The 14,207-nt window shown below is 39.5% G+C and overlaps 1 protein-coding gene and 1 long non-coding RNA gene across 3 annotated transcripts in view; one reads left to right on the forward strand and one right to left on the reverse strand.

The window, feature by feature from the left end:
• prr16 (proline rich 16) overlaps positions 1-6,489 on the reverse strand; it is a 173,923-nt gene extending 167,434 nt beyond the window's left edge. Inside the window, exon 1 of the mRNA XM_018090692.2 lies at positions 5,745-6,489. Within this exon, the coding sequence (XP_017946181.1) occupies positions 5,745-5,888 (144 nt within the window). The 5' untranslated portion in view covers positions 5,889-6,489. The remainder of the gene's footprint in view (positions 1-5,744) is intronic.
• The window catches only part of LOC105948047, a 321,644-nt gene that overhangs the window by 234,230 nt on the left and 73,207 nt on the right, over positions 1-14,207 (forward strand). The window lies entirely within an intron of this gene.

Genomic DNA, 14,207 nt, shown 5'->3' on the forward strand with positions numbered 1-14,207 from the left:
ACCATTGTGTGTACTTTTATATAGTTCATGGAACTCTAATAGGTGAATCCTAATATTCTTAGGGCAGTTTTTCTTAACTCTATTTTTAGGGGATCCAAATTTAGTTGAATCACCGGCTTTGGTGCCCAAATTCTTTTTTATTTACCTTATTTAACAGCTCTGTTCTATTGTACGTGAAAACTTCAATGTACCCAGGGTATCATGGAGACCTATCCTAATTTTTAGGTCCTGACTCTTTCTTACAATACACTCGTTTCAGTGGGTGATTTGACATTCATAACATCACTAAGCACTGTCTGACACTGATGGCATCTTCTGTATTTTTCAGGCTGAAGTCACTGGGGATATAATTGAATTGCCCAAGGGTAAATGGAGGTGACACAGGAAATGATCCTAACCCACCTAACCCAACAAGTGCTTTACAGTACACAGTCCATTTACCACAAGTCAAAGCTCTTGTAATAGCTAAAGAGCAAGGAAAGTGATCAACCCCCACATTTAACCCATATAAGTGCAGTCTGCTCTATTCTTAGAAATACTGGTCAGCCACTGTGTTTTATGATTGGCGCATTTCATTTTTACTGACCTGTTTGCAAATCCTTCCCCTTTGGTGCAAACTATTATGAACACTAACTGACAGCTTTAAATTAGTGAGCAAAGTCTGAAAATCTACCAACTGGTTTTCCAAAAGAAGAAACAAATTTGAAAATCTAGAGTACTGTGAATGTGAATAAAGCTTTACACATAGGAATGGTACTGTGTAAAAATTGCTCTTTCATTTAAAGCATGCTTTAAGCACTGAAGTGTTGTTAAAGATACATTCAGACTGATCAGGGCAATACAAACCATCTCTTACATATATCTTTTAAAATCAAGAAATATACATGGAAGTAAAACAGGATAAAGTATATATTTCAAGATAATTATGGGGAAATCAAAAACCATGTACAATGCATTTGGGGGAGTTTTCTACATACAAAGATTGTGTCGGAATTAAAGTGCATCTCCTTATCACGGCCTGCATGTCCCCAGAGGACAGCAGCTTAGTAAATAATGTATACCAGCATATTGTGTGGATTCCTGACTACAGACTTTGAGGAAAGTCCATTAGGCTATTAAGGGTGGTTGGAAAGACTACATTAGCAATTTGCTTATAGCTGCTCTGTGTCCTCTGTGACCAAATCTGCCAAAGAGGAGGCCTTTAAAGAGACATTATACAGATCAATAATAAATTCAGAAAACAAGAGTTTTTACTGTTTCCCTTGCTGAGTAAAACAAGCATACTCCCAAGTCCCAGGGATGCTATACTTGGTAAACGTAAGCAAGCATTCTACCACTTTTCATGAACATCTGGCCACAGATGGCCACTGATTTGTAATAGGTTCTATAAACAAGATTTAACTTGTTACCGAGAAGAGAAACAGCATGGCTGTCTCCAGGAATTAGTATTAATACAAATAATTAGATAAATAAGATGCAGTGGAAAGCATAACCTAGGCCACCAGGGAACATTAAAAGGAAAAGAAGAAAAGAAAAGAGTCACTGAATAGTTTTCAGGTTCTCAAAAAATAAATCATTTCTTTAAAGCATCATTTAAAGCATAAAACTGTTTTTTCTGCTGTATTCCCTCTATATTTATTGTCGTATCTTCTCCATTTTCTTTTGTAAACAAATCATAAGGCTGCAGGCCTGTCATGTAAGAACAGTAGAAGGGGGTATAAGGAAAAACAGAACTTACAACAATCCTAACACCTCCAAACCAAGTCCCAAGTGCCTCAAAAGGCACAACACAGATTTGCCAAAAGAATCAGGCAAACACGTCACACTCACACTGAAAATGGTATCTACTGGCACTTCCAAAAGTACATTGTGCATAAATAACCCCTGGTATGGTTTGATTGTAGAATTTCTTTAAGAAAGAATATCATAAACACTGACTACATAAATTACATTCTATAGGAATGTGTAGATGCAGAAATGGATTAAGAGAATATGGGGCTCCAGGTGTGGCCATGATTTGGGGCCCTTCTGCCAAGGTAGTTCCTCTCCCAGAGAAACAAGATTTTTTTATGGGTCCAAAGGCAAGTGAAGCCTTGTTACAGCAGGACCTTGCATAACAGCAGCTGTTGCTAGGAATAAGATGATAAGGAATAGTATGGTAACATGGGCACATTAGCACATTATTACAGTGTATCTAGCTATTGTTTGAGTACCACTTTCTAACAGTTCAGGCTATGCAGTTGTAGACTGATGCCAGCTGAAAGGCCACAGGTTGTAACTGTTTTAGCCTGGCCCCGCTACCACTAAAGATGGCTTTTTCTAATGCTGCTGTGCCTAGGTTTCTAGCCCTCAGAAGGCCCCTAGAACTGATGTGACCCTAGGCAGGAGCCTAGGGGCCTTGTGGATAATCTGTCTCTGTGTATATTTGTCACTCTTTCCTTTTTTCTCTTTCCCTTTTGACTTTCTATGCCTAGCTATGTCCAATAATAGATCACGGCTGTTTTTATGGCTACATTCACTGTAGTGGAATTTGATTCGCGATCCATGTCCAAGCGAACTAATGGATGATCTCATGTTTTTGTAGACATAGATATCTGACATACATGTGTTTCTGTTTAAACACCTCTTTAAACATTGTGTTTTTGGCACATTTAGTCATACTGTATCCTGGACAATTTTCTTTTGAAAACACAGTATTAAATTGGAAAGAAAATAAAACATGTGCAAGTCATTAACTGTCTAAGCTAAATTGTGTTGTTCATGCAGTATGTATGTATGTAATGTTGTAGCCATAAACCTCTTGTACTGTTCTACATGCAAATTACAAAAAGTATTCCTGCTTAAAGGGGCAGTATACCCCTTTGTTCAACACAAATTCAATAAAAACGGCTTGTGCTGAGCATACTTTTTGCCTATTGTTGTAATCATGGAATGGTTTTTGTTTGAGCTAAACAGGAAAATAGATTGCCAGTATACCACCCCCTTTGTTGGATTATCAGGGCACTGATAATCTCATTAATGCAATTAAAATGTTGTATTCAATAACCTAAAATGTTGAGCTACATAAATGGTAAAACAAGTAATAAGTAGCCGTAATATCATATTCAAGCTTCCCATTCATCATTGTCTATTTTCAGGCAGTTGTGTGTAGCTTCCCTTGATGAGAAATAACAAGGTCTGTAAGTGCTGCATTGAGAAGTGATTGGCAGGTAAAGCAAGCATAGTACCTTCTGCAGCCTATGGATAACATTGAAATACTTGCCCTGGTGAGGAGCAACATGGCAGCCGCTAATTATCAGAGCAAACAAAAATATACAGAATAATAATGTCTGCTGAGCTGGATAACCTATGCCAATATCTTTTCCTAAACCTTTTACATTAAATGGAAGCCTTATAAAGAACAATCCCAAACCTTTTCCATGGCATACACAGTATAAACATATATTTAAACTTGCAATAAATGATATTCACTGCATGCCTAGTACCACTCAACCCAATGTCAGAATATGACACAAGGTCCAAGAAGAATCTTATACAAATAGCTGAAAACTATTCAGCCATATAAGTATATGTAAAGCTGGCTTATACAGTGAAGGTAAATAATTGTAATAAAAGATTAGTGATTTCAATCTGCCTTCCAGATGCAGGAATTCTGTACTGCTAATCCCAAATAAATGTGATCCTCCAATCAGAAACAGGCTGCATCTTTCCCAGTTTCCTTTTTTTTTTTTGTAAATGTTCCTTCCTTGGCTAAAGAATCTGACAGAATGGGATACTGTTGCTATTAATATTCTGAGAGGCAACTGCCTTCCCCTTAATTATAACAGATGATAAATACGGTTTATTTTGAAAAGGATCTAAGTGCTTTGCATGCACAAGCAACACATATGAGGCTGCAAAAATAAAAGGGCAATTCAACCAGGAGATTTGTACATTACAATGACATCATAAAGGAAAATGAAAACACATTTTGTTATCCCAAAGTCAGTTGCAATACAGTAATCCCATGGGTGCTTTTGTGTAATCACGGGGTATATACATAAATCACACATCATAAGTCATCCCTGTTTATCCTCCATGCATTTGTCAGTATGTATAGACGGTGTGTATACACAATGTACAAATATATATATATATATATATATATATATATATTATATACATATATTATATATAACTTCAGTATCCTCATTTGTATCCTCATCCCTCTGTATTTCCTGCATTTGTGCCCATACAGCTGAATTCCGACACACCACTACACTAAAGTCAGATAAAAACCTGTTGCAAGCAGCTCAGATCGAACCCAAAACGCTACAGGAAAAAGCTACTTATAGATATAGAATGGCAAACAAAAGGATTACGAGGCAAAGTGTTTGGACTGGAATTTCAATGAATAATCCAACCATCTGTCGACCAGTTGTGTTACAAAATTATAACTCAAGGAATTGCTTAAAACAAATCCTTGGCCATGTTGCTGTATTTTCTGCTGCTGACATTATCCTCTGAGTTATATGATGTCTCCTTTTAAAGCAGAAGGAATGTGACACTTGCCAATGGCAAAAGAAAACATGCCCCCCCCCCCCCCCCCCGACCATGCCTGAGACAGACAGACCCATTCCATTTATTCCGTCTAATCACTGCATGGAAATATTAGGAGGAAGCCCATTATTTACTTTAGCACTTACATAATTACTTGTTGTAACCACTGGCAGCAAATCTACAAATGCCAGCGTCTCCAGCCTGATATTAGCATGCATTCATCCAAAAGATGGATCTTTCTATTGACTGCTTCTTTTTATCAGGCTGTAAAATCCCGTGTTTGCATGCAGAAAAGCTTTCCAAAGCAAAACCATTCCTTTCTATGGTATTCATCTCTAAATGTGCTAGACTGAGTGATTTACAGCCAGTGCTATATGTCAATAGTATCAGCATATGTAATAAAAGAATGTATACAAACATTAAGCAGTACAGCACATGAAGCAGCACAATTGACAGCACTCAGGGAACAAAATAGCTATTGATGCTCTGAAGGCACCACAGGGCACATCTAGATTCCAAATTAGGGTGATTTAGCTAATCGTGGCTTTATGGAAAGCACTGTAGTGGGCAGAGCTCCTTTAGTATGTAAGTCCATACGCTTTTATGTACTAGTAAGTAAGCACTGTACAGAGATGCAATCCGATGAATCACTGGTACCCAGGGATGCCTGCAGGCATGTTTTATAATGGCTGAATGAAATCTCAATATCATTAATAGGAATTTCAGTAGGTGGCTTATAGATGCAATTTAATACGGTTTATGTGCTTGGTCCAAACAGACAATCCCTTTTCACTTAACATTCTGACTTCAGACCAAGACCCACAAAACTTGTACATGACAAGCAACAGCTATGGTCAAACCATCTGCATGCTGTACATCTGATCAGCAGTCTCATTTGCAGCAAAGGAAAATCTGTGGACAAATGCCAAGTATTCTAATGTGATGAGTGCAGTTTGCCAGCATGCCAGTCACTTCCAACTGAACATCAGACTCTGGCATGGTGAGCTGCTTGGCACTGAGGGGGTTAATGGGCAGAGTACTAGAAAACTGCGTTCTCCAAACTCCCCCGGTCCCATTCACAAAAGCCGAATCGGCACAACTGCCAGCGAGCGACAGCACTAGCCCTGCCCCTGCGCATCCGAACCTCCGCTCCGCAGCAAGAAGAGAAAGTGCCGCTCTGCCCCTCCCACACACGGAGACCTTACCTCCTTAAGTTCCTTAGCTACATCCTTCAGGTCTCCCAGGACTAATTCCAAATCATCCACGATAGTCTTGATTTGCTCCTTCACCTTGGCTTTGGAGGCTGGCCCCTCTGATGGCGAGGATGTCCCCTTAGACTTGGCTGACATGCTGCAGCAGTCCAACTCAGGGGAGCTTCAGAAGAGGGTGTCTGAGCCCATCCCTCCCTGAGCCGATCTTCCCCCACATTTTCTCACTCACATCTCCCTCTTGCTCGTCTTTCTCCTCTCCCTGTTTGCACAGTGCCATCAACTCCCGACAAACGCACAGGGAATGAGCTGCAGTCTAGTGGCCAGCGATTGCCTGCGTCACTGAGCGCTTCTGACCCGCCACAGGAGGGAAAAGTGCAAGGCTGGAAGTTCAGCTGTGACATAGGGCGCCCTTCCCGCACACCTCCAAATGCGCATTCACTTTCCCGGCTCTCCTTAACATTCACCAGAGAGAAGTTCCATTGGGAAGCTCCCTGTCCTGCTCTCCCCTACTGACTGCCTGCTACTCTCTGCCTGCGCTTCACATTCACACAGGCTGGCAGCGTTACTCCTGCATTACCGTATTTCTCCTTGTACTGCAGCACTCCCTGTCTAATGAATTACCAACGGGACCAGTGATAACTGGCAAATGATTTTTCTCTGATTGCAAGAGAGGAGTGGGGAACAATTGATATGCATCATATGCTATGCTCTGAGAGAGAGATGCATGCTCTGGTTATAGGAGTAGGGATGGGGGGATTTGGAAGGGACCCCAACATCACAGGGGCCCCTTTGCAGGGAAAGCACAATACAAATAGAGGACAAATTATGTTAAAGGGGCTGTTTAGCTTTTAGAATTATGTAGACAATGATGTTCTGAGACAATTTGCAATTGGTTTTCATTTTCTATTATTTGTGGTTTCATAGTTATTTAGCTTTTTCTTTAGCAGCTCTCCAGTTTTGAATTTCAGCAGCTATCCGATTGCTAGGGTCTTTTTTTACCTTAGCAACCAGGCAGTGGTTCAAATGATTTTTTTTAAATGTAAAAATTAACAGTAATAATAACATTGTAGCCTCACAGAGCAAGAGGTTTTTAGCTGCAGGGGTCAGTGACCCCCATTTGAAATCAGGAAAAAGGCACAAGAGGAAAGCAAATGATTCAATAACTATAAAAACATAAATAATGAAAACCAATTGTAAAGTTGCTAGGGTATTCTATAACATATTTAAAGTTAACTTATAGATGAACCACCCCTTTATACAATAGATTGATATTTTTCAAATGGGGCCCCTGTGTGCAATTGCCCTATATGTCTCGGGGGCCCCATGTCAAATCCTTCAAAAGGACGCTAGTGATGTGCAGGTCGATTTGCACCCCACCCAACCCTATCCCTTCTTTTCTCTGTATTTATAGACCAGCACCAGACCCACCCCTCCCGAAAGAAAAGAGCAGGACAGGGCGCAAATCTATAAATACTGACATCAAAAGGTGGAAGCAGAGCATTCTATGGCGGGGGGGGGGGGGGGGTGCATGGAAAAGTTCAGCGCAAACCCACCGCAACCCAGTGCAACAGCTGCAGGACAGATCCATGATTTATTTATTTTTACATGCCAGGGGCCCCCTTTCACAATGATGCTAATAGATTTTAATACTGTAAAATATTCTAGTTTTCCCCAGTGCAGTCTCCTGCCATGCAATTTGCTGTAATAGGTAATCATTAGATAAGGATACTGAACAAGATTTTCTTTAATCATCTTTGTACAATGAAGCAACAGGAGGTAGCGATGTGAGGGAAAGCCCAGGAGAGGATGAAAGGTGATGGACTAAATATAGAAAAAATCTGACACTTTAATTTTCAGCAAAGGTAAGCGATAGTGACAAAACATTGTGAATTTATATTCTAATAACAGGAAAGTAAGCACCTGTAGTATAGTATTTGAAAATAAAACCCTCTCATTTGCACCAAATAGAGATCACTTACATATTTCTAGCCCAGAGCAGACCCATGAGAATATAACTCAATAACCGCAATAAACTCCCAAGGGTGCTCATTTGCTCATAATCCAGTTCCTCTGTTCCATTGCCAATAACCCAATCCAATAACCCAGTCCATGGCTCTGACCAAGACTGTGCTTAGCCTTACTTTGTTGCGCTCTGGAAGTGAAATAGGAGTGTCCCTATGCATTTTGGATATTAATCCTTGTTTAGGATATACATATTCCTTGTAACTTTATTGTAGGAATGCATTCAATCCTTAATTTTTGGATTTGTCCAAATCCTGCACACAGATTTAGTTCTGCACAACCTTCAGTTGTCCAGAGCTTTAAAGTCACAAAAGTCACTTTAAAGTTTTGCACCCCATTGGGGTCTAGCACTTGGTGCAGGGGATTGTATAAATGTCCCCTTTTCTTTTCATATAGTACACCACACACAAATAATAACAGCTGCTGCAGCTTATTCACCCTGTTGAACAAGCTGCCGGAGCCTTGCTTAAAAAAGCAAATGTTACTATTTGATACATATGTTACTGTCATTTCTCTGATGCTGCTACAAAATGTAGCAAATAATGCGTCACATTTTAAAAGTGTAGAAATACATGCATTGCTATGATTAAACATTTTTCTGAGTGTTATTTTTTTGCCCCAGTAAATGACTCCTTGCAATATAATGAACTTCTTTCATTAGTAGTATTTCTGCAAGATAACCTTTCAGTCACTTTTTGGAGGAACAATGTTCAAACCCACAGAACCTGACAAAGTGACAGTTGCTCCCTGCAGTGCTAGGGTCTTTCCCTGACATATAGGGGCCCATTTACTAAACAATTTTGAGATAATTTCAAATTGTTTCTAACTTTTTGTTAACCGATAGAACATTTCTGAATTTATGGGAAAAGTTTGTTAAAATTCCACACGTTTTTCATGTACCATTGAGTCCTATGGAAGGCTTCCAAAGCCAGACATGGAAGGCATCAAAGCCAGTTTTTGTGGCTTCACGAACTTTTCGGCACAAAAATATTGTGACTTTCGGAACGCAATTTGTACAAACGATAAAAGCATTTTCGTGACACTTTAGAACTTCAGAAATTATCGTGGTTACTCCGAACTTTTATCTCTGAAGAAAGCGGCTCGCAAAGCACCATGGTCAGCCAGAGAATGGATAAACTCGAACTTTATTTACATTCTTAAAAACCCAGAACGCCTACTCCGAACTTTTACCATACTGTGTTTTAAGTCCAGAAAAAAATCAGATCTTAGTAAATGTGCCCCATAATGGGGGTTACTGACCAACTTCGACAAGGTAAAAAGAGCAACAGGAGAATAAACAGCCACTGGAAATCGTTAAGTGAGGGACAATCAATTCTGTGAGGGTAGATTCTCATGGTCCTGTGCCATGCTATTTGCGAGGGCGCATTTGGCCAAAATAAATAGGTGTGCGTTTTTTCCAATACAATCCTGTGTCCTCCACCCAGGACCCAGCCTATGCTGTGACAGGGTTTCTATTTTTATGGCAGTGGCACAGTGATTTACCTTGAAGAGGTTTTGCAAGAATTTGTTGGGAATTAGTTTTCTGATAATGGACTGTTGCATTTCCAGGCCAGTTTTCAATCTCCTGACAAGTGCTTACAAGTTAACAAAGGCACTTTTGGGTGTTTTGCCACTGCTTTTTTGGGATACATAAAAAGGCACCGCCTGCTGAAATCTCCCAAAAGAATCCCATGTGCCTGTGCTCTTAGCCAGTCACAAAATAGTAGTAATAGTAGCAGTAGATGGGGAGATAATAAAAGGCATGCCTTATGTGTTTAAATGAACTTTTATCACCAATTTATTCCATCCAGACCCTCTTATTTAAATGAGAGGAGAATCTGCTTTCTTCTATTTGCTCTGGCTACTGTGGGGCTCAGAGGATTTATTGCAGTACATTCATCAGGTTCAAATTAAATCAATACAGAAACACAGCTACATTCTTGCTTGGAGATGAGAAAATCACCCATCCTTATGGCAAACAACAGATCATTATTAAGGAAGGTGTAAATTAAGTTCTCTTTTACTGTTTGCAGAGTTTGTATTCTGGTATGGCTTGGCGAATTCCTACCTATATTTAAGGCAGAGGCTAGACAAGTAATAAATGAATAGATTGCTTTAGTAACTATGGTGGTGTATCTAGTGACGTATGGCTGGCATTCACATGGCCATACATGGGCTTATAAAAGCTGCCAACATTTGCCCCATAATTACAATTTAAAGGAAAACTATATACCCCCAAAATGAATGCTTAATCAACAGATAGTTTATATTATGTTTAGTGGCCTATTAAAGAATCTAGCCAAACTGGAACACTGACCAGAAATAATGCAGCTCTAACTGTAACAGGAAGTAGTGTGGAATCAAAAGGCAGAACTCTGTCCAGTCATTGGCTGATGGGGCCTAGCATGTATGTGTGCCTTGTTTGTGTGCACTGTGAATCCTATGATCCCAGGGGGTAGCCCATGGCAAATTTTCTATTTATGATTACCCAATAGCACATACTACTAAAAAAGTATAATTTTATGGAAATGGTTTATTTAGATGAGGCAGGGTTTTACATATGAGCTTGTTTATACAATATATTTTTATAGAGACCTACATAGTTTTCTTTAATTGCAGTCACAACAACTGCCACATTCAGTGTAGCGATAGCTTAAAGGTATCTGCAGCGTTAATGGGCACACAGTAGAGGCAAAGGTGCTTGGCACATAGAGAATGTGAATGAATGGAATAAATAAGCATAATATTTGCATCCTTTTAATCTGTATTAGTTAATGAGTCCTCCAGTATTTTATTAGTCTTATTATTAGTGTTTTCATCATGATACACGCACATACACACGTAGGCACCACGGGTTGTGATGATCTGGCTTACTGTAGCATTCTCATAAATAATATTCTCTTAAGAAATGTGCTGTTCTGAAAAATGATGTCCAGAACACTTTGATCTGTTTTTTTTCCAACAAGCGCTTTCAAAAACGATCAGTGACTAGCAGACTCCCTTGGCATATTTAGTAGCAGTAACTTGTGTAGCATTGATTTGATAAACACACAACAGCTGGGATCCTGCTAGAGGATCACAGCCATAAAAATAAACATAACACAATTCAGCGCAAAAACAAGAAGAAAATCAACAAGAATAAGAAAAGCAAATGAAATCACGAGCAGATACATTAAATATCCACAAAGTTCCATATGTTGAATGTGTCGTTGTACTTTCTTTAAACTAAACATATTGCGTATAACAGCCCCCTCCAGATGTACTCCGACTTGTTGTAATGGAGTCAATATAAATGGAGAGAATGGATTTAGAACTGTTAGTTAAACTGCTGCATTTTTCTTTCTACCTTGGCTGTGGCACACATGGTTGCTACAAAATGCCAGGCATTCCCAAGGGGCACAGAAGCTATACAAGTTGTTCTGGTCTGTGATAGTCACCCAGGAAGACTCCCAGCACCATGGGTAGCAAGCTTCTTGCTACTTACTTTGAGCACATTATTCCTTTTAGGCTGGTGGCACACAAGGAGATTAGTTGCCTTATGTGGGGGTGATTTACACCCTATTTTGCTCGACATATTCCTGTGTTACTTCAAAATGTGCCCTCTGTATACAATGACTTTTTTAGCCACTCAGGCCTGCAAGTTCCTGTATCATGAAACATGAGTGTTGCTTACATTAGTGTCTCACATAAGGGGTCATTTATCACCTTCAAGTGCAGTTGTGGTTGCACAAAATGGCCACAGTCATTGTGAGGAAAAATTCCATTAATGACAGCATAATGTGCTCCTTGCACTTTCACATAGTTGCCATTTGTTTTTTCCTGTCTCTTGTTTCAAATAAAGCACAGTGTGCCTATTGACACAGCAGAACCTTGGAGTTTCCCACAGTAACCTCTATCAGTAGACACAGCACCCCTGCATCTAAGGAATCAGACACAGACATCATTTTGTGAAAGTGAGAAGCATAACTGAAAGCAAAAGACTGGCTTGAAACATAATTTAGAGACATTTTGTCCCAAACTCATACAGAGCATAAGAAGTGTCATGGGGAGTCTTCTCACCATTTTTGCATTAATGGTGAGTTCAGGCACATAATATTGTTGGGGCTTTTTAAGACTGGGGAATCTATAGTCCTGCTTTCCTATTGCACATTTTTTTTTTTTTTTAAATCTCTCAATCATTTGAATAAGTTGTTTGACTTATGTAGTACATGTTATATAGGGGGATAAAATGTTCTTATCCCATGTTAGGCAGTGGGGGTTATACACATGGATGAACTTTTTTGTAGAAAAAACACATTTCAGTAATAATTACATCTGAAAATAAGCCTACCACATAGTACCTGGCCATACATTGCCATGTGCAGGTATTATTCTAGTGTATTAGATTCCTGTTGCTCTTTCTGATGTAAAGTTTATCATTGCTTTTAAATATGTGTGTTTTACTTGGAAACATTTGGACTCCTGAAGCGTATCCTTTATTCATTAAGCAGTGAAACCCCTCTATTAAGTTCCAGGTTTCCCAGTATCAAAAATACATGGAGCATTGCTATGTTTGCCTGATACCTAACAAGTAAGTATCATGTGTATTCTGGAGTGTAATACTGTCTTGGCAGGAAAGGGTTACTGCTGCAAATTACACAGGGATACAACTGCAGAAAGCAAAGGAAACCGTTGTGCAAACAAAAATATTATACAGTTTCCCCTGTGCTGGGAAAGGACCAAATTCTAGTAGAAAAATATTTTGAATTTGAAAAAATGCCATGAAAATTCAGCACTGAACAACATGCACCACTTTAGCCTGGCACTGCAGTGCCATTTAGAACTCAGTGGGTTGTCAGTAACTGCTTTAAAAAAAACTACTATAATTAAGACAAAAAGGTTGTTCCAATAATGCAATCTGTCTTTTCTGTCTGCTTTGGTAACATTTGTAAGTGTATCATTGTATTTTTAAAAATTGTGTGCAAATATATTAATGCATAATATCTATTTATGTACATTTAACCTTTTATAATACAGATCATAGAAGGTATTGTCTTTTGATAAAGGGACCAAAGCAGATTACAGATTCTATAGGGGTGACAGTAACTGATCTACTTCTGCTTTAGCGCAAGCTTTAGGGTAATTTCATCTATGTTTAGAAATACTATAGAAAGGCTTTGCTGTTTTAATAGCTTAGAGTAGAAAGACAAAGTTAACCATTTTAAAATGCATTGAGTGTATACATGTGTACAAGTGTTCAGAATTTGCATTTGTTCAGCAAAGTTTGAAGTAAAAAACATATTTTGCCATTTTTAATTCTACAGAATGTATTATTTCCATAAATATATGGCTTTCTGGGGTCAATTTATTTTAGGGGTACTTCTGCCCTTGTTGTCTTAAAGGAAAACTATACTCCCAAACAATGTAGGTCTCTATAAAAAAATATTGCATAACCAAGCTCATATGTAAAACCCTGCTTCATCTAAATAAACCATTTCCATAAAAATATACTATTTAGTAGTATGTGACATTAGGTAATCCTAAATAAAAAATTGCCATTTTAAGACCTAAGGGCCGCCTCCTGGGATTCACAGAGCACACAAACAAACCAAGGGCACACATACATGCTAGGTCACATCAGCCAATTAATGGACAGAGTTCTGTAATTTACTCCCATACTACTTCCTGTTACAGTTAGAGCTGCATTATTTCCTGTCAGCTGATCTCTGAGGGAGCACACAGCCCTAAATGGAGGCTCAAGGGAAAAGATGCAAAAGGGCAAAATCTACTGATATATATATGTAGGGACCCCAAAGAATTGGGCCCCTTCAGGATTAGTTCCCCTTTAGACAAGCACCATGAGGGTGGCCTTATGGATATAGACACCTAAAGGTGGTCCTAGATGTTTATGTGTGAAAAGGGAGTTTCCCTGTTATTCAGCAGCAACCACTAGGTGGCAGTATGCTGCAATATAAAAGGGGATGACACCCATTTTGTGAAGGTCTTTCTACCTGGGACCCCCTTTGTAAGGAGGTGAACAACAGACTAGTGTTCTAGTACAGGAGGTACTGTAATAGGTCATTCTTGGAGTGACAGGCAGGCTAGAGAGAACGGGCAGCGATAGCCCCAACAGGAGAGAGAGGGGTTAAGACCCCCCAGCACTCATGGCTGGAGTTCAGGTCCTGTAGTGTGTAGTAAGAGGAGCCAAGTCAGCACCTGGGAATGTTCCCAGTGAAGGGGCCCTACACGTGGACCGGGGTGAGTTGCTAGGTGGGATCATCTGGCGGGAGTACCAGGGGTAGCCCAAAGAGAGAGTATGTGACTTGAGCCATCTGTGTGACATCCTCTGAATGTTCTGCCTGCATCAACAATAAAACAAGTTCATCTGGTTCACCATTTTAACCGGTGTCTTGGCTGTTCATATACTGAGGATCCTCAACTGCCTGGTAAGCAGCT

The sequence above is a fragment of the Xenopus tropicalis genome, chromosome 1 (genome assembly GCF_000004195.4).
Source record: "Xenopus tropicalis strain Nigerian chromosome 1, UCB_Xtro_10.0, whole genome shotgun sequence".
In the NCBI taxonomy this organism is placed as follows: Eukaryota; Metazoa; Chordata; class Amphibia; order Anura; family Pipidae; genus Xenopus; species Xenopus tropicalis.